This window comes from Mobula birostris, chromosome 1, assembly GCF_030028105.1.
Source record: "Mobula birostris isolate sMobBir1 chromosome 1, sMobBir1.hap1, whole genome shotgun sequence".
NCBI lineage: Eukaryota > Metazoa > Chordata > Chondrichthyes > Myliobatiformes > Myliobatidae > Mobula > Mobula birostris.
In genome coordinates, this window is record NC_092370.1 from 6,279,987 (window position 1) to 6,300,710 (window position 20,724).

Here is a 20,724-nt window from a genome sequence, read left to right on the forward strand (position 1 = left end):
TATACCTTCCTTCAATCATCTTAAAATTATGCCCTCTTGTATTAGCCATTTCCACCCTGAGAAAAAATCTCTAGCTATCCACACGATCAATGCCTCTTATCATAATGTATATCTCTTAAAAACCACCACTTATCCTCCTTCACTGCAAAGGGAAAAGCCCTAGCTCATTCAACCAATCCTATGAGACATGCTCTCTAATTCAGGCAGTGTCCCGGTAAATCTCCTCTGCACCCTTTCTAAAGCTTCTATGTCCTTCCTATAATGGGGCAATCAGAACTGAACGAAATGCTCCATGTGGGGTCTAACCAGGGTTTTACTGATCTGCAACATTACCTTGTGGCTTTTGAACCAAATCCCCTGACTACTGAAGGCCAACCCGCCATTCACCTTCTTAACCACCCTATCAACTTGCATGGCAACTTTGAGTGATGTATGCTCGTGAGCCCCAAGATCTCTCTGTTCCTCCACACTGTTAAGAGTCTTGCTATTAAGCCTGTGTTCTGCCTTCAAATTTGACCTTCCTATAAATCTCCGCATCCTTCTCAGAATTCAACTCTACCTGCCCAGATCTTCCAATTTAGTTGGAAATTGATCCGAACTGGGATGACCTACAAATGTAATAATTATATTCGCCTCTCCAATTTCCTCTGTCAGCTCATCCCATATACCCAATTACCTCTACGTGGGAAAACGTGGTCCCCTTTAAATCTTTCCCCTTCTCATTTTAAACCTGTGCCCTCTAGTTTTAAACTTCTCTACCTTGGAAGGAAAACTGCACTCTCATGGTTTTATCTACTTTTATAAAGTCACCCCCTCTGGCCCCTAACACTGCAGGGAATACAGTCTCAGTCTATCTCGTCTCTCCTTGTAACTCAAGCACTTCCCACATGTTGGTAGTGACCTCGTGGATCTTTTCTGCATCCTTTCCAGCTTCCTGACATCCTTCCTACAGCTGGGTAAGTAGAACTGTGCACAATACTCCAAGAGTGGTCCCACTGACGACTTGTGCAGTCAATAGCAAGACGCCCCAGCTCCTGAACTCAAAACCCTCAAATGTACGTTGTAGAGACATTCAAAAGCAAATTAACTTACTGGGAGGATAAAGAAACCCATATGAAATTTGTCTGTCTGCTCTATAAGCCGAACAGCTCTGACTGTGACTGGCGGAGATGCGTATGTCAGGTCTCACACAGTTATTCAGAAAGTCCGGAAGGTTAAAGAGCTCCACCTACATTTGATACAAAAGGTTCTGTTATAATGAATCGCTCACAGGTGTAAAGTAAACTTGGGCATTATTGTTCTGGCATTTAAAAAAAACTTTTGTACATTATGATCATGCAATAGTAACAGATCATTGCAATTTATCCATAAGACATAGGAGCAGAATCAGGCTATTTGGCCCATCGAGTCTGCTCTGCCATTCCATCATGGCTGATTTATTATCCCTCTCAACCCCATTCTCCTGCCTTCTCCTCGTACCCTTTGATTTCCTTATTACTCAAAAACCTATTAATCTCTGCCTTAAATACAGCCAATGACCTGACCTCCACAGCCCTCTGTGGCAATGAATTCCACAGATTCACCATCCTCTGGCCAAAGAAATTCCTCCTCATCTCTGTTCAAAAGGGACGTTCTTGCATTCTGAGGTTGTGCCCTCTGGTCCTAGACTCCCCCACTATAGGAAAAATTCCCTCCACATCCACTCCATCCAGGGGTTTCAATGAGATTCCCCTCTTCTCCGTTATTCTTCTAAACTTCAATGAGTACAGGTCCAGAGCCATGAAAAGCTCCTCACAAATTAACTCTTTCATTCCCAGGATCATTCTCCTGAACCTCCTCTGGACCCTCTCCAAAGCCACCACATCTTTTCTGCTCATAATACTCCAAATGTGGTCTGGCTAATGCCTCATAAAGCCTCAGGAAGGGATTACCAATATCAGGACTGTCCATTTCCTGCAGGAATGCAAGGAATTATGCCTAGACGTTTGCATACTGGATGACACCCTCCTTCACAGCTTTGTTTAGCAGTGAATCAGTCAAACCCAAATGTTATCTGTGCAAGAGACATGGTCATCAGAAGAGAGTCCCAATCCAGAAGCTTTTCACACCTGGTGTGGTACAAGAGCAGATTAAAACCAGTGCTCCAGCCTTCTAACTGTGTAACAAAGGCCTTCTTGAGCGGTCCAAGCCTGCTGATACACCTCAACTTCATGTCTCACTTCTCATCACCAGATCACACACTTCCATACGAGCAGCCAATATAAACTCATGAAGGGGAGTTGGTCCGTCCACTGCAGCCCCCAAAACCGTATTAAATGTCACATCCCTCATCATCTGCACTTCATCCAGGCCAGTGGCAGAAGTAATGAAGGACACAACCAGTTTCTGCTTCTGCCTGGGCAGCCTCCAATCCGACAGCATGAACATCTATTCCCCCCGCCCCCCCACCTTCTCTCCTTTTCCATTCCCCATTCTGGTTCACTCTCTCCTCCCCAGCTGCCCATCACCTCCCTCTGGTGTCCCTCCTCCTTCCCTTTCTCCAATTTCACTGTCATCTCCTATCAGATTCCTTCTTCTTCTTCAGCCCTTTACTTCTTCCATCTATCACCTCGCAGCTTCTCACCTCCCCTCACCTGTCACCAGCCAGCTTGTACTCCTTCCCCTCCCCCACTTTCTTATTCTGGCTTCTGCCCCCTTCTTTTCCAGTCCTGATGAAGGGTCCCGGCCCAAAACATCGACTGTTCGCTCCTCTCCATAGATGCTGCCTGGCCTGCTGAATTCCTCCAGCATTTTATGTCTGTGTGTTACTGTGGGTCTGCCATGCCACCATCAAGGACAAATCAAATCAGCTGCACGCACCATGTACTTTCTAACTAAAGAGCTGAGCACAAACCTGTTTGGGGATGGTGTATGAAGTCCAGAGGGGCATCGAGAATGTTTCACTATAACCACTGGAATAACCTTGATGATGCAAGATGTAGTACTTGGTACGAAAAAGAACAGCAGGACGACCATATGGTAGATGCTTGTTTTCTGAAGAGAAAAACAAAGAAGATTTTTTTTAAAGTAGATTAAATAAATTCAGAAATAATTAATTATTCATTATTTAATACAAGATTAAATGCAATCTTCCTCTTCTTCTGGTGGGTCTGAGAGCGATGCTTGGAGATAAAAGTTCAAAGTTCAAAAGTACATATACGTCACCATCCACAATCCTGAGATTCGATTTCTTCCGGGCATTCACAATAAATACAGGAAACACAATAGAATCAATGAAAGACCGCTCCCAACAGAATGGACAAACAATCAGTGTGCAAAGAGACAGCAAACTATGCAAATGCAAAAAAAAAGAAAGATTGATAGATAGATAGGCAGATAGACAGACAGATGAGAAAGTAATAAATATTGAGAACATGTGATGAAGAGTTCTTGAAAGTTCTTTTTGTTTTAGTTAGTAGGGGTTCTATTTCCTTCTTTCTTTTTTCCAAAAAAAATAGCTTTAACATTTAACAATTAACATTAAACATTTAACATTTTAACATTTTGTTTTTTCTTATTATTATTGATATATTGTTTAGCTTGGTTGATAGTTTAACTCTTATTGTACATATTGATATTTTGACTTGATTACTTCAATGTATTTTTTGTTGTTGATTTTCAATAATAATCAATAAAAAGATTTAAAAATGAAATGAAAGTGAATCTATAGGTCAGCCTTTCTCAACCTTTTTGCCCTGGAGGAACCCTTGAACTGATTTTCAGGTCTCAGGGAACCCTGTGTAAAAATTATTATATCTACTGCTCACAGTACACTGACATGATCAGTAAGTTGTAGATATAATAACCCAAAATAATTGTCAATGCTCTTTTGAGTAGAGAATGGATTTTTAGCCAACTTCTCTTGAAAATAAAAGGAAGTTAAACTTAGCTTACCTTTCTTGAAATTAATCTCTTTCATAAATCTTAAAAACTCATAAGGCAAACATAATAAATTTCTGTTAAATAACTGGCTTAAGCCAAAATGGAATTTGATTTTTCCCAAAGGTAGGCTCAGTAGATTTAATTTAAATAAAAGTTGTAATTGGGCTTCAATTAACGCTATTTACAACATGAACATTTACTGACAATGTTGAATAATAATGTTACTAAAAACCACAAGCCAAAGCAATATGAATAAAAATATAGCCTGTCACAGTTTTATACGAGACTTAGAAAAAAACATTTTCTTACTAATGACATGATTAGTTTGTTCGCTCCCATAAGTCAGTCAGCGGTGCACAAGGGGAAGTTCGGAGAGGTAATTCGGGAGGGAGAGACTGAGGTCACAGCCCAAGTTGGGGGAGTCCATTCGATGCTTGGAAAACACACTTTACACTCCTCACCAGCCCACCATCCTCCCTTCTATGCAATACGGCACTCACCAATTATCAATGGCCTCCCTATCTCACGTCAGAAACTGAGAATGGACTCAACTAAATAAACGTGGTCCGACTGCACACTGACACACTAGGCTGAGAGGACTCTAACAAGATTGCTAACAGGGCAATATTGCTACCGTTCACTGCCCACCACTGCAAGCACCAGCATCACACATTGTATGAAGTTCAAAGAACGATTTTTTTTTTAATCATGCTCTCTTGCAGAACCCTAGGGTTCCCTGGAACCCTGGTTGAGCAATCCCTGCTATAGGTTGTGTGATGATGATGGTGTGGGTGAAGTTGAGTGAAGTTATCCTCTCTGGTTCAAGAGCCTGATGGTTGAGGGGTAATAACTGTTCCTGCACCTGGTGGTGTGGGCCCTAGGGATCCTGTACCTTCCTGATGGTAGCAACGAGAAGAGAGCATGGCCTGGGTGGTGGGGTTCGTAACGATGGATGCTGCTTTCCTGCAACAACGCTCCGTAATGCAAGAAAGAATTTGCACTTGAACTTCCTCGGGAAAATGTACTGAAGATTTTCAGTGTTTGCAGAAGGGCAAGGGACTAATGCTTGTGAAATCTTCAGGAGGCTAAATAACCAAAAAGGGTAAAATTTCTCTAGCAGGGTTGGGAATCTAAAAAGCATTTAACAATTAGCAGTAACAGCCAAGCCATGGGTTTATGAGTTAATGAGGGGGTTTTCAGGTTTATTATCACTGTCATACTTCACATCAAGAAAGTTGTAGTTTTGCAGCTTCAGGGCATAAAAAAATACCGTAAATTACAATAAAACTATATATGTATAGAAAGCTAATTAAATAAATAGTGCAAAAAGGGAGCAAAAATAGTGAGGTAGTGCTGATGAACTGAATAGTGAGCTGGTGGGATGCTACATTGACGCTGGAAGCAAGGTGACACTTGTGGGATGTCCCCGAGCACAATCTCTGCTGATTTGATTTGACACAAATGATACCCTTCACTGTATGCTTTGATGTCTTGAATTACATGTGACAAATAAAGCTGATCTTCAGCTAATAAGACCATGAGATATAGGAGCAGAATTAGGCCATTTGGCCCATTGAGTCTGCTCTGTCATTTCATCATAACTGATCCATTTCCCTCTCATCCCCAATCTCCTGCCTTCTCCCCGTATAGCTTCACGCCCTGACAAACCAAGAATCTACAAACTTCTGCCTTAAATACAGTACACACAAACACCTGGCCTCCACAGCTGCTTGTGGCAACGAATTCCACAGATTTACCACTCACTGGCTAAAGAAATTCATCCTCATCCCCATTCTAAAAGGATGTCCCTCTATTCTGAGGCTGTGTCCATTTCCCCACCATAGGAAACATCCTGTCCACATCTTTTCCATCGAAGCTTTTCAACATTAGATGGGTTTCAATCAGAACCCCCATCTCATTCTTCTGAATTCCAGTGAGTACAAGCCCAGAGCCATCAAACACTGCTCATATGAAAAGCTATTCAATCCTGGAATCATTTTTGTGAACCTCCTTTGAACCCTCCCTAATGTTAGCACATCCTTTCTCAGATAAAAGACCTAAAACTGCTCACAACACTGCAAGTGAGGCTCACCAGTGCCTTATAAAGCCTCAACATTACATGCTTGCTTTTACATTCTTGTCCTCTCAAAATGTATGCTAACTTTGTATTTGCCTTCCTCACCACAGACTCAACTACCAAATTTACTTTTAGGGGATCCTGCAAGTCCTTTTGCAGCTTAGGTTTTTGAATTTTCTCTCATTTAAAGAGTAGTCTGCACTTCTATTTCTTCCACCAAAGTGCATGACCATACACTTCCCGACACTATCCCATCTGCCATAAGATAGCGAAGGCCAAGTTTTATCCAAGTGATTCTAATCGGCTAAGTGGGGTGAATATCAGACAGACTTTAGACTGGTTAGGGAAACTGCTCTGCCCCATTATCTCTCATGTAGTGAAAACCGAAATTGATTGCAAGGAGGCGGGAGGAGAGAGAGCAGCACACCACGCGTGCACAGCCCTCCGGTGAAAAATGATATTGTATCTGTTAAATAGGGGCCGGGGACAATTCTGATTTGATGGAGAGGGACATGAAAGCACGGAGGAACATCTGGAGAAATTTCTGAAACGCTCATTTGCTGCTGTCGTTACTGTGTGGTCGGGAATCTTTCGGAGGGTAGGCCTCAAAATCCCCGGCTTTGCCTGCTGTTGGCGACCAAGATTGAGGTTGAATCGTTCGGACCTCGGTGTCGGAAAGCTGATCAGAGCTCGAAGTTTTCGGATGACTCAGAGTCGGACTGTGGTCAGCATGGCAGGGAGAGTTTTTCTTCCTTCTCCCGTCTGCGTGAGATGTGGGACATTTGAGAGACTTTGAACTTGTACCGTTCTCATGGACTTCTTCATCAAGTTATGGTATTGTTGCACTGTTGTAACTATATGTTATAATTATGTGGTTTTGTCAATTTTTTCAGTCTTGGTCTGTCCTGTGTTTTGTGATATCACACCGGAGGAAATAATGTATCATTTCTTAATGCATGCATTACTAAATGACAATAAAAGAGGACTGTGTGTCCTCATAATCTAAAAAAAAACATGGTCCCACCTTCTGTTCCCCTGTGCTGCAGACGCTTATTCAGCTCTTCTCCTTTATTCTAGAAAAATAAGAAAGATAAATTTAAAAAGACATTGAAACCAGCAAATCTGTTTAATACGGACATTCAATTTTGAGGGTTGGAATAACCATGAAGCTGTAATCAGCCTATTGTCCGTCCTGAATAATGAATCAGACATCTACAAACGCAGACTTAATTTGGGGCTTAAGGCCTGCAGGTCCAGGCAATTTACACAAAGGCACCAATGTGAACCCAAGGAACATCAGCAGGAACACTCCAGCCTGAAGCTAATGGGAATAAAGTGGAGGCTAGTAAACTGCTATGGAGGGTTGGATGGTAGAAGACCATCAATGCAGTTCAAAGACCCTGCTTCAGTGCAAAGAAGGTGGTCAAGAAGGAGGGGTCATTAGTTGGTGTATTGAGTTCAAGAGCCACGAGGTGATGTTCTATAAAAACTCTGGTTCTATAAAGCGCAAAAAAGAGGAATTCTGCAGATGCTGAAATGTCAAGCAACACACATAAAAATTGCTGGTGAATGCAGCAGGCCAGGCAGCATCTCTAGGAAGAGGTACAGTCGACGTTTCAGGCCGAGACCCTTCGTCAGGACTAACTGAAAGAAGAGCTAGTAAGAGATTTGAAAGTGGGAGGAGGAGGTGGAGATCCAAAATGATAGGAGAAGACAGGAGGGGGAGGGACGGAGCCAAGAACTGGACAGTTGATTGGCAAAAGGGATATGAGAGGATCATGGGACAGGAGGCCCAGGGAGAAGGAAAAGGGGGAGAGGGGAACCCAGAGGATGGGCAAGGAGTATAGTGAGAGGGACAGAGGGAGAAAGAGAGAGAGAGGGAAAAAAAAAGAGAAATAACAGATGGGGTACGAGGGGGAGGTGGGGCATGAGTGGAAGTTAGAGAAGTCAATGTTCGTGCCATCAGGTTTGAGGCTACCCAGACGGAATACAAGGTGTTGTTCCTCCAACCTGAGTGTGGCTTCACCTTGACAGTAGAGGAGGCCGTGGACAGACATGTCAGAATTGGAATGGGATGTGGAATTAAAATGTGTGGCCACTGGGAGATCCTGCTTTCTCTGGCGGACAGAGCATAGGTGTTCAGCAAAGCGGTCTCCCAGTCTGCGTCGGGTCTCGCCAATGTATAGAAGGCCACATCGGGAGCACCGGACGCAGTATATCACCCCAGCCAACTCGCAGGTGAAGTGTTGCCTCACCTGGAAGGACTGTCTGGGGCCCTGAATGGTGGTAAGGGAGGAAGTGTAAGGGCATGTGTAGCACTTGTTCTGCTTACAAGGATAAGTGCCAGGAGTGAGATCGGTGGGGAGGGATGGGGGGGACAGATGGACAAGGGAGTCGCGTAGGGAGCGATCCATGCGGAAAGCAGCGGGGGGGGGGGAGGGAAAGGTGTACTTAGTGGTGGGATCCCGTTGGAGGTGGCGGAAGTTACGGAGAATTATATGTTGGACCCGGAGGCTGGTGGGGTGGTAGGTGAGGACAAGGGGAACCCTATTCCTAGTGGGGTGGCGGGAGGATGGAGTGAAAGCAGATGTGCGTGAAATGGGGGAGATGCGTTTGAGAGCAGAGTTGATGGTGGAGGAAGGGAAACCCCTTTCTTTAAAAAAGGAAGACATCTCCTTCGGCCTGGAATGAAAAGCCTCATCCTGAGAGCAGGTGCGGCGGAGACGGAGGAATTGCGAGAAGGGGATGGATATAACTCTGGTTTGACCACACTTGAAATATTGTGTTCAGTTCTGGTCGTCTCATTATCGGGAAGAATGTGGAAGCTTTAGAAATGGTGCAGAGGAGATTTACCAAGATAATGCCCGGATTAGAGAGAATGCCTTATGAAGGCAGGTTGAGTGAGCTAGGGCTTCTTTCTCTGGGGCGAAGGAGGATGAGAGGTGACTTGATAGAGGTGTACAAGATAAGATGCACAAGATAGATCGAGTGGACAGCCGGAGATTTTTTCCAAGGCAATAATGGCTAACATGAGGGGGCGTGCGTTTCTGGTGATTGGAGGAATAGGGGAGATGTCAGCGGTTGTTTATTTATTTATTTTTAACAGAGCGTGGCGGGTGCATGGAGCACCCTGATGTTAGAGGCAGATACATTCAGAATATCTGAGAAATCCTTAGACGGGCACATGGATGATAGCAAATTAAAGGGCTGAATGGGAGGGAAGGGTAAGGTTGATCTTAAAGCAGAGTGAAAGATCAGCACGACATTGCAGGCCAAAGGACCTGTACTGTGCAGTTACGTGATAAATAAATCTGAATCTGATCTTAGCATCTGAAACCATAAGCAATTGGAAGTAGTAATTATTCTCTGACCCTCTCATCACACATGCAACCCAGATCATCCTGGACTGCCGGGGTAACGACAACATGAGATGGCTTAGCCACTTCATCCGGTAAGGACGGTCTAAATGGCGGGCTTCTCAATAGATGGTTCATGCTGCCATGGGTACCATTGTTAGGAGCTGGCTTCAGTCCAAGAAGATCTGTAAGTGAAGAATATTGATTGCTGCAATTTTTCATTAACGAACTGCAGAACAAGAGTAACAAAGTCATTAACCATGGCACTCAGTTGTGGATTCAAGTGCTGGGCTTCCCACAGCAACCACCCTGCCCACAGCCTTCACAGTTCTAAGACAGACAATTTCTTGAGAAAAGAACCTGAATTTCCCAATTTTAAAATATAACATTTTCAATCCTGAATTTTTTCCCCACCAAAATGCACAAATTCATTCCTCTCCAATATTAACAAAATTGTAAGTTTTAATAGGATTTTTAAAAGGTGTCAGAGGTGTAATTATTTATATAATTATTTAACTTATTTTCAACTTTTAACATCTATGACTTTTTTATAATTTTCTATGAAAGGTTTAGTCATAGAGCATAGACCTTTAGCCAGTCCAGTTCATGCAGGAATTATTCTGCCTCCTCCCATCGACCCACACCTGGACCATGGTCCTCCACATACCTTCCACCCATGTACCCATCCACATTTTTCTTCACAGCTGAGATCAAACCCGCATTCACCACTTCCATTGGCAGCTCGCTCCACACTCTCACCACCCTCTGGGAAGTTCCCCTTAAATTTTCACCTTTCACTCTTAACTCATGACTCCTAGTTCTAGCTCCACCCAATCCCAGTGGAAAAAGCCTGCTTGCATTTACCTCATCTATAACCCCTCAATTATGTACACAAAATTATGCATATACTTAGTCTTCAAATGCTTGATGTTCTTCATTAACATACACTGGCTTTATGTTTTTGTGACAAAATACATTTTAAGTGTCAGGCCACAAGCTAGATTTTTCCAACAGTGCACTCATTTTCATTTAAATTTGAAAAAAAAAATGCTTACCGCACATAACGTTATATAGTTCAATATTTTCAAAAGGTGGCACTTTTGTCTTAAACTTGAAACTTGGCCCATATCCGATAAAAACAGTCTGAAGAAAACAAAACCAAAGAAATTAGTTCTTCAAATAATCCCTCCAGGCAACCTATACAAAGAGCCATTGAGAAACACAGTAAGGAACAGGCCCCTAGGCGCCAAACAAGCAGCACAACTTATCTAGCTCATTTCCCAGCTTCAGCCCATATCGGCTAAACCAGGGGTTCCCAACCTGGAGTCCACAGACCTAAGGCTCCATGTCAGAAAGAAGTTTGGGAACCCCTGCACTAAGCTAAAGCATAAAAAAAATGTCTGAAATAGTTTACCCTTCAACCCAAGTTGAAAGAATCCCACACAAAATGTTGGAGGAACTCAGCAGTTCAAGCAGCATCTATGGAAATGGATCTATTGAATCCTCCTTCAGGTGCTTCTGATGTGGCCTTGATCAGACATGACGTAGGTTGGGGGAAATCGCCTCGTCGAGCGCCTCGGATCCATCCACAAAAAGCAGAATTTCCTGGTGGCCAACCATTTCAATTCCTATCCCGATTCCAGTTCTGACATACTGGTCCATGGCCTCCTCTTCTGCCATGATGAGGTCACTCTCTGGCTGGAGAAGCAACAGCTTATATTTCATCTAGGTAGCCTTCAACCTAATGGCATGACAATTGATCTCTCTAACTTCCGGAAAATCTCTCCCCCTCTATTTCCCTCTTCTTCAATTCCCTGCTCGGGCCTCTTTTCTCTTCTTCTCACCTGCTTATTGCCTCCCTCTGGTGTCCCTCCTTGACTTTCTCCCATGATCCACTTCTCCTTTCCTATCAGATACCTTCTTCTCCACCCCTTTGCCTGTCCCACATCACCTCCCAGCTTCTTATTCCATCGCCCCTCCCACATCCACGAGGCTGGACCAATCACCTTCTAGTTTGCCTTCCTTCCCCTCTCCCCACCTTCTTATTCTGGCATCTTCCCCTTTCCTTTCCACTCCTGAAGAAGGGTCTCAGCCCAAATTGCTGACCGTTTCTTCATTTCCGTTGATGCTGCCTAAGTGCTGCTGAGTTCCTCCAGCATTTTTGAGTGTGTTGCTCTGGATTTCAGCATCCGCAGAATCACTTGTGCTCATGAAAGACTCCCAGAACATATTTAGTAAAGGATCATTAAAGAATTGGAAATACATTGGATTCTGGTTAATTGGGTCATCGGTTAATCGAGGCAGCTGCTTATTTGGGAGAAATCTTAAAGAACAAAAACGAATCTAGAAAACAGCTGGGATTCCTTTCGTTTATTTGGGACACTCTGCCACCTAACTGGGTCAGGAGACAGTTGCTGAATAGGTTCCAACTGGTGTCAGTCACATGCACTTGTGCAGCCATTAGACTCATTCTTGCTTACAGCGATCACTTTTTAAATAGCATCAGTTGTGTGTGTTTGTGTTCAAAAAGCAGTGATTTTTGTCACTGATGGTCAATTAGAAAGAAGCAGTAAGACAATTCAGAACTGTTTTTCTCACTGCAGTTTCAAGCAATCAGTCTCAGAGATGCCAGAAATGGCCAGGAGTGAAAACGAGAATTTGAAGGCACTGACAATCATTTTGAAGGTTACAGTGAAATAGATTTGGAGGATACAATCATCGAAAGCATTGTTTGAAGGCAGTCCATCTGTACTAGGTGCCTGCGCTGGTTTTGTTCATTTACACTAAAAGGAGCGTGACACAGATGAATTCCTCCGTTGATAAGTATTAGAAATTAATACACAGTAATATTGTTAAGTGTTCTAATTTGCTCTGTATTTCATTTAAATACACAACTTGTTACTCAGTTTGTCTCTTATTATACCTTTTTAACTATTTCCATGAAACTTCGGCTAACTGGAGCAGCCGTTTAATTGAGCCAAAATGTACTGGTCCCAATGTGTCCCAATTAACCAGAATCCATTCTATTACCACTTCATCCTACCTGCATGCTGGTGATTTTATTGTCATAACCATGGTCACCTTGGAAGGTACATTTTCCAGAGGGTTTTCTCGTCCCCTCTATTGGTCGTCTAAATAAAGAAGGGAAAGCTAATTTGTATCTTCATAAACAACATGTAAAGTATAAACATGACATGCATGCACACAGGACTGAAATGGATTCTAAGCATCTCTACTGAAGTCCTAGAACAATACAGGACAGAAAGAGGCCCTTCGGCCTCTCCAGATTGTGCTGAACAATTGAACTGTCTACTCCCATTGGCATGCCCTTCATACCCCTTCTTTCACCAGTCCAAACTTCTCTTAAACGTTGAAATCAAACCCACATCCACCACTTCTGCTGGCAGCTTGTTCCACACTCTCATCACGCTCTGAGTGAAGAAGTTGCCCCTCAAGTTCTCCTTAAACATTTCACCTCTCACCTTTAACCCGTGACCTCTAATTCTACTCTCACCCAACCTCAGCAGGAAAAGCCGTCGTGCATTTACCCCATCTATCATCATCATCATGTGCCGTGTTGTACGATGTGGGTGATCATGCTCTTTCCATGACCACGATTGTTCACGGCAAACTTTTCTACAGAAGTGATTTGCCACTGTCTTCTTCTGGGCAGTGTCTTCAGAGATTGTCTGCCTGGCGTCAGTAGTCACATAACCAGGGCTTGTGATATGCACCGGCTGCTCATACAACCATCCACCACCTGTTCCCATGGCTTCAAATGGCCCTGATCAGAGGGCTAAGCAGGTGCTACACCCTGTCCAAGGGTGACCTGCAGGCTAGCAGAGGGAAGGAGAACCTTACACCTCCTTTGGTAAAGATGCAACTCCACACTGCCATTCACACCCTATCTATACCCTCATAATTTTGTATACTTGCATCAAATCTCCATTCATTGCCCTACACTCCAGGGAAATCTTACCTCAGGGAGTTCCTCTAAGTGGCCTATTGTATCAGTGGTCTAAAGGTCTAAACCTCGGTAAACCTCTCTATGATTTATAGGCATTTCATGGAAATAGTTGCATTAATTTTCGTCATTATTCTCCCAGGCAATTGCGTACATTCACGGGTACATGAAAACCTTTTATTTTAAGCATAGAAAGCATACAGCACAATACAGGCCCATAGGCCCACAAAGCTGTGCCGAACATGTCCTTACCTTAGAACTACCTAGCCTTTACTCATAGCCCTCTATTTTTCTAAGCTCCATGTAGGCATCCAGGAGTCTCTTAAAAGACCCTATCATTTCCACGTCCACCGCCACCACTGGCAGCCTATTCCACGCACTCACCCACGCTCTGCGTAAAAAACTTACTCCTGACATCTCCTCTGTACCTACTTCCAAGCACCTTAAAACTGTGCCCTCTCATGCTAGCCATTTCAGCCCTGGGGAAAAGCCTCTGACTATCCACATGATCAATGCCTCTCATTATCTTGTACACCTCTGTCAGGTCACCTCTCATCCTCCATCGCTCCAAGGAGAAAAGGCCGAGTTCACTCAACCTATTCTCATAAGGCATGCTCCCCAATCCAGGCAACATCCTTGTAAATCTCCTCTGCACCCTTTCTACGTCCTTCCTGTAGTGAGGTGACCAGAATTGAGGACAGTACTCCAAGTGGGGTCTGACCAGGGTCCTATAGAGCTGCAACATTACCTCTTGGCTCCTAAACTCAATCCCATGTTTGATGAAGGCCAATGCACCATACGCCTTCTTAACCACAGAGTCAACCTGCATAGCAGCTTTGAGTGTCCTATGGACTTGGACCCCAAGATCCCTCTGATTCTCCACACTGCCAACAGCCTTACCATCCATACTATATTCCGCCATCATATTTGACCTACCAAAATGAACCACCTCACACTTATAAGCAAATCAGTTAAAGGTTTAAAAATGCATTACGTTCAAAGAAGTGAACAGGGAAATATTTAATAATTGACTTTCCTTTTATAAGCAAGTTTAATATGTTAAAATAGCTAGGTGTTGATCCACAAGGAGAATGTAATTATATTGTATTGTGGAATGAGACAGAACTCTGTATCACAGGGATGCTGTTACAAGTCGTAATGGAAATAAAGTGCAAACCATGAAAAAAGCTGCTGTGTTTGACTTCTAAAATAGAAATATTGGTGGGGTGCAGTACTGACTTTCACTACAATTACCTGTGTGTACTTTGAATAAATACCAATAACGAAAACAAACAAGACCAGAAGACCATAAGATACAGGAGCAGAATTAAGCCATTTGGTGCATTGCGACTCATCCGCCATTTCATCATGGCTTATCCAATTTTCCTTAGCTCCAGTCTCCTGCCTTCTCCCCATATCCCTTCATACTCTAACCATTGCTGCCTGTGGCAAAGAATACCACAGATTCACCACTCTCTGGCTAACGAAATTCCTCCTCACCTCCATTCTAAAAGGATGCCCCTCTATTCTGAGGCTGTGTCCTCCGTTCCTAGGTTCTCCCACCATAGGAAACATCCTCTCCACATCCATTCTATCAAGGCCTCTCACCATGCGATAGATTTCAACCTGGTCACCCTTCACTCTTCTAGTGCATACAGGCCAAGAGTCATTAGACGTTCTTCATGCGACAAGCATTTCAATCCTATGATCATTTCATGAACCTCCTTTGAACCCTCTCCAGTTTCAGCACATCCTTTCAAAGATAAGGGGCCCAAAACTGCTCACAATACTCCCAAGTGAGGTCTCACCAGTGCTTCATAAAGTCTCAACATTACCTCCTTGCCTTACCTCCTTTCTAGGCCTCTTGCTGCTAACATTATGTTTGCCTTCCTCACTACAGAGTCAACCTGCAAATTAACCTTTGGAGTATTCTGCACAAGGACTCACAAGTCCTCTTGCACCTCAGTTTTTTGTATTTTTTCTCCATTTAGAAAATAATCAACCGTTTCACTTCTTCTACCCGAAGTGTATGACCATACACTTCCCAACACTATATTCCATCTGCCATTTCTTTGCCCGTTCTCCTTATCAATCTAGGTTCTTCTGTAGCCTCTTGACTTCCTTAAAACTACCTGCCCCTCCACCTATCTTCATATCATCGGCAAACTTTGCAACAAAGCCATCAATTCCATCATCCAAATCATTGACACATAACGTAAAAAGAATCGGTCCCAACCAACACAGACCCCTGTGGAACACCACTAGTCACCGGCAGACAGCCAGAAAAGGCTCCCTTTATTCCCACTCTGCCTCCTGCCAATCAGCCACTGCTTTATCCATGCTAGAATCTTTCCTGTAATACCATGGGCTCGTAGCTTGTAAGCAGCCTCACGTGTGACTCCTTGTCAAGGGCCTTCTGAAAATCCAAATACACAAATCAACCAATTCTCCTTTGTCTATCCTGCTTGTTATTTCTTCAAAGAATTCCAACAGATTTGTCAGGCAAGATTTTCCCTTGGCAAAATCATTCTGACTACAGCTTATTTTATCATGTGCCTCCAAGAACCCTGAAACTTCATCCTTAATGATCAACTCCAACATCATCCCGACCATCAAGGTCAGACTAACTGGCCTATAATTTCCTTTCTTCTGCCGCTCTCCCTTCCTGAAGAGTGGAGTAGCATTTCCAATTTGCCAGTCTCCAGAACCATTCAAGAAACAACAGAAAATCTGCAGATGCTGGAAATCCAAGCAACACACACACAAAACGCTGCTGGAACTCAGCAAGCCAGGCAGCATCTATGGAAAAGTGTAAATTGTTGACATTTCTTCCTAATGAAGGGTCTCAGCCCAAAACATCGATGATTTATTTTCCCTACACGCTGCCCGGCCTGCTGAGTTCCTTCAGCATTTTGTATGCGTTTGGGGATGTCAGAAGTTTTTAAATTTTTTTTAAATGCAGAGAGTGGTGGGTGTGTGGACTATACTGCCAGTGATAATAGAAGAGGCTAATAGATTAGGGACATCTAAGAGACTTAGATAGGTACATGGATGACAGAAAAATGGAGGGCTACTTAGGATGGAAAAGTTAGATTGATCCTAGAGTGGGTTAAAAGGTCAGGGAGCATTGTGGGTTGAAGGGTAGTGTCGTAGAGTTCTATGTTCTGAGAGACTATATCTGAGGAAAAATTGAAGAATGCTGATACACTCATTGCATATTTATTATTTTTAGATTGTCAGTCATTTACAAAATGTTACAGCAACAATGTATTCTGCAGCACTCATGGTTATCTTTAAAGCAGAAAGAAGCATCCGGTGATTTGCATACAATCGAGCATAAATACCTTGCGACCAGCCACTTCCTTTCAACCATCAGATGAATATCTTCAATTCTTCTGTTGTTCGCATAATGCAAACGCTTTGGGAGGTTCATCTTCAAGTAGGGTTTAAAGTGCTGGTCAGGTCTTCTACACTGAAAACACAAACGAATGCTAGAATATACTCCATACTTGACAAATCATGCAAAGGTTTTGTACAAAGCTACCAACGCTTTTAGGCATGGCAAAGCTGTGGAAATAGACAACACAGAAAACACTATGGCATACTCCGGTCAGCACTTCCATTCATGAATAAGAATAGGACATGAACAGAGCTGATGCAGAAACTCCATCATTGCATTAAGCCGCTCTATAATCCCTGGTTACACCACAGTTGGAGTTTTGTTCCATTAAGTGGCTCTACAGTGGGAGAATGGGACAGCATTTTGGAGATAGTGATCACAATTCCTTCTACTTTACCATAGCATTGGAGGGGGACAGGAACAGACAAGTTAAGAAAGTGTTTAGTTGGAGCAAGGGGAAATACGGAGCTATCAGGCAGGAACTTGCAAGCATAAATTGGGAGCAGAGAAATGTACGGCAGAAATGTGGCAAATGTTCAGGGGATACTTGCATGGAGTTCTGCACAGGTACGTTCTAATGAGACAGGGAAAGGATGGTAGGGTACAGGAACCATGGTGTACAAAGGCAGTTGAAAATCTTGTCAAGAAGAAAAGAAGAGCTTACGAAAGGTTTAAAAAACTAGGTATAGATAGAGATCTAGAAAATTATAAGGTTAGCAGGAAGGAGCTTAAGAATGAAATTAGGAGAGCCAGAGGGGCCATGAGAAGGCCTTGGCAAGCAGGATTAAGGAAAACCCCAAGGTATTCTACAGGTACGTGAAGAGCAAGAGGATAAGTTGTGACAGAATAGAACTAATCAAGTGTGACAGTGGAAAAGTGCGTATGGAACCGGAGGAGGTAGCGGAGGTACTTAATGCAAACACGAGGAAATCTGCAGCTGCTGGAATTTCAAGCAACACACATAAAAATTGCTGGTGAACGCAGCAGGCCAGGCAGCATCTATAGGAAGAGGTACAGTCAACGTCTCAGCCCGAAACATCAACTGTACCTCTTCCTATAGATGCTGCCTGGCCTGCTGCGTTCACCAGCAATTTTTATGTGTGTTGCTTGAGGTACTTAATGAATACTTTGCTTCAGTATTCACTATGGAAAAGGATCTTGGTGATTGTAGGGATGACTTACAGCAGACTGAAAAGCTTGAGCAAATAGACATTAAGAAAGAGGATGTGCTGGAGCTTTTGGAAGTATCAAGTTGGATAAGTCACCAGAACCGGATGAGATATACTCCAAGTTACTGTGGGAAGCAAGGGAGGAGATTGCTGAGCCTCTGGCAATGATCTTTGCATCATCAATGGGGACTGGAGAGGTTCCAGAGGATTGGAGGGTTGCAGATGCTGTCCCTTATTCAAGAAAGGGAGTAGAGATAGCCAAGGAAATGATAGACCAGTGAGTCTTACTTCAGTGGTTGGTAAGCTGATGGAGAAGATCCTGAGAAGCAGGATCTATAAACATTTGGAGAGGCATAATATGATTAAGAATAGTCAGCATGGCTTTCTCAAAGGCAGGTCGTGCCTTACGAGCCTGATTGAATTTTTTGAGGATGTGACTAAACACATTGAAGAAGGAAGAGCAGTAGATGTAGTGCATACGGATTTCAGCAAGGCATTTGATAAGGTACCCCATGCCAGGCTTATTGGGAAAGTAGGAAGTCAAGGGATCCAAGGGGTCCTTGCTTTGTGGACCCAGAACTGGCTTGCCCACAGATGGCAAAGAGTGGTTGTAGAGGGTCATATTCTGCATGGAGGTTGGTGACCAGTGGTGTGCCTCAAGGATCTGTTCTGGGACCCCTTCCCTTCGTGATTTTTATAAATGACCTGGATGAGAAAGTGGACGGATGGGTTAGTAAATTTGCTAATGACACAAAGGTTGGGGGTGTTGTGGATAGTGTGGAGGGCTGTCAGAGGTTACAGCGGGACATCAATAGGACGCAAAACTGGGTTGAGAAGTGGCAGACGGAGTTCAACTCAGATAAGTGTGAGGTGGTTCATTTTGGTAGGTCAAATATGATGGCAGAATATACTATTAATGGTAAGGCTCCTGGCAGTGTGGAGGATCAGAGAGATCTTGGGGTCCGAGTCCACAGAAACATAGAAAACCTACAGCACAATACAGGTCCTTCGGCCCACAGAATTGTGCCGAACAAGTCCTTACCTTAGAAATTACCTAGGCTTACCCATAGCCCTCTATTTTACTAAGCTCCATGTAACCATCCAGGCCCTATCGTATCCGCCTCCACCACCATTGCCGGCAGCCCATTCCATGCACTCACCACTTTCTGAAAACCTTACCCCTGACATCTCTGACCCTCTTTCCAAGCACCTTAAAACTGTTCCCTCTTATGCTAGCCATTTCAGCCCTGGGTAAAAGCCTCTGACTATCCACACAATCAATACCTCTCATCAACTTATACACCTCAAAGTATCCATTAGACACTCAAAGCTGCTGCGCAGGTTGACTCTGTGGTTAAGAAGGCATACGGTGCATTGGCCATCAACCGTGGGACTGAGTTTAAGAGCCGAGGGGTAATGTTACAGCTATATAGGACCCTGGTCGGACCCCACTTGGAGTACTGTGCTCAGTTCTGGTCACCTCACTACAGGAAGGATACAGAAACTAAACAAAAAGGTGCAGAGGAGATTTACAAGGATGTTGCCTGGATTGGGGAGCATGCCTTATGAGAATAGGTTGAGTGAACTTGGCTTTGTCTCCTTGGAGCGACGGAGGATGAGAGGTGACCTGATAGAGGTGTATAAGATGATGAGAGGCATTGATTGTGTGGATAGTCAGAGGCTTTTTCCCAAGGCTAACACAAGAGAACAGTTTTAAGGTGCTTGTAAGTACGTACAGAGAAGATGTCAGGGGTAAGCTTTTTAATGCAGAGAGGGAAGAGTGCGTGGAATGGGCTGCCGGCAACGGTGGTGGAGGCGGATATGATAGGGTTTTTTAAGAGACTCCTGGATAGATACATGGAGCTTAGAAATATAGAGGGCTATGGGTAACCCTAGGTAATTTCTAAAGTGAGTACATGTTCAGCACAGCATTGTGGGCCAAAGGGTCTGTATTGTGCTGTATGTTTCCTATGTTCTACAAGCCCTGGTTACACCACACTTGGGAGCTTTGTGTTCAGTTCTGGCCGCCTCATGCGAGGAAGGATGTGAAAGCTTTAGAGAGGGTGCAGAGGAGATTCACCAGGGTGCTGCTTGTATTGCAGAGCATGTCTTAAGAGGAAAGGGTCTGTGAGCTGGGGCTTTCTCTTCGGAGGGAAGAAAGTTGAGAAGTGACTTGACAGAGGTGTGCAAGATGATGAGGCATAGATTGAGTGGACAGCCAAAGACTTTTTCCCAGGACAGAAATGGGGTCATAGGTTTAAGGTGATTAGAAAGTTGCGGGGGTGGGGGGAGATGTCAGAGGTAAGCAACAGGGAGTAGTCAGTGCTTGGAACATATTGCCAGGGTTGGTGATAAAGGTAGATAAAAAAAATAGAGGATTATGTCAGAGGGGAGGGTTAGATTGATCTTGGAGTAGGTCAAAAGATTGGCAAAACATTGCGGTCTGAAGGGTCTGCCCTGTACTGCGATGTCCTACGTTCAAAACCATTGTTGACTTCCTTCATATTTTTGTTTTGTTTATAAGACCGAACCAAGATAATTAAAAGCCTGGCATCTACTCTTCCTATCACAAACCGAGAAAATCTACAGGTGCTGGAAATCCAAGCAACACACACAAAATGCTGGAGGAACCCAGCAGGCCAGGCAGCATCTATGAAGAAGTGTATAGTCAATGTTTCGGGCCAAGACCTTTCCTTTCCAGTTCTGATGAAAGGCCTCAGCCTGAAACATCGACTCCTTATTCCTCACATAGATGCTGCCTGACCTGCTGAGTTCCTCCAGCATTTTGTGTGTGTTGCTTTGGATTTCCAGCATCTGCACAATCTCTTGTGTTTATG

The 20,724-nt window shown here is 43.8% G+C and overlaps 1 protein-coding gene across 4 annotated transcripts in view; it reads right to left on the bottom strand.

The window, feature by feature from the left end:
- The window catches only part of enpp2 (ectonucleotide pyrophosphatase/phosphodiesterase 2), a 166,614-nt gene that overhangs the window by 29,008 nt on the left and 116,882 nt on the right, over positions 1-20,724 (bottom strand). For all 4 annotated transcript variants that reach the window (XM_072251946.1, XM_072251952.1, XM_072251951.1 and 1 more), the window contains 7 exons: positions 16,663-16,790; positions 12,398-12,485; positions 10,410-10,497; positions 9,370-9,539; positions 7,023-7,071; positions 2,894-3,033; positions 1,093-1,228 (listed from right to left, as the gene is read on the bottom strand). In XM_072251946.1, the coding sequence (XP_072108047.1) occupies positions 1,093-1,228; positions 2,894-3,033; positions 7,023-7,071; positions 9,370-9,539; positions 10,410-10,497; positions 12,398-12,485; positions 16,663-16,790 (799 nt within the window). The remainder of the gene's footprint in view (positions 1-1,092; positions 1,229-2,893; positions 3,034-7,022; positions 7,072-9,369; positions 9,540-10,409; positions 10,498-12,397; positions 12,486-16,662; positions 16,791-20,724) is intronic.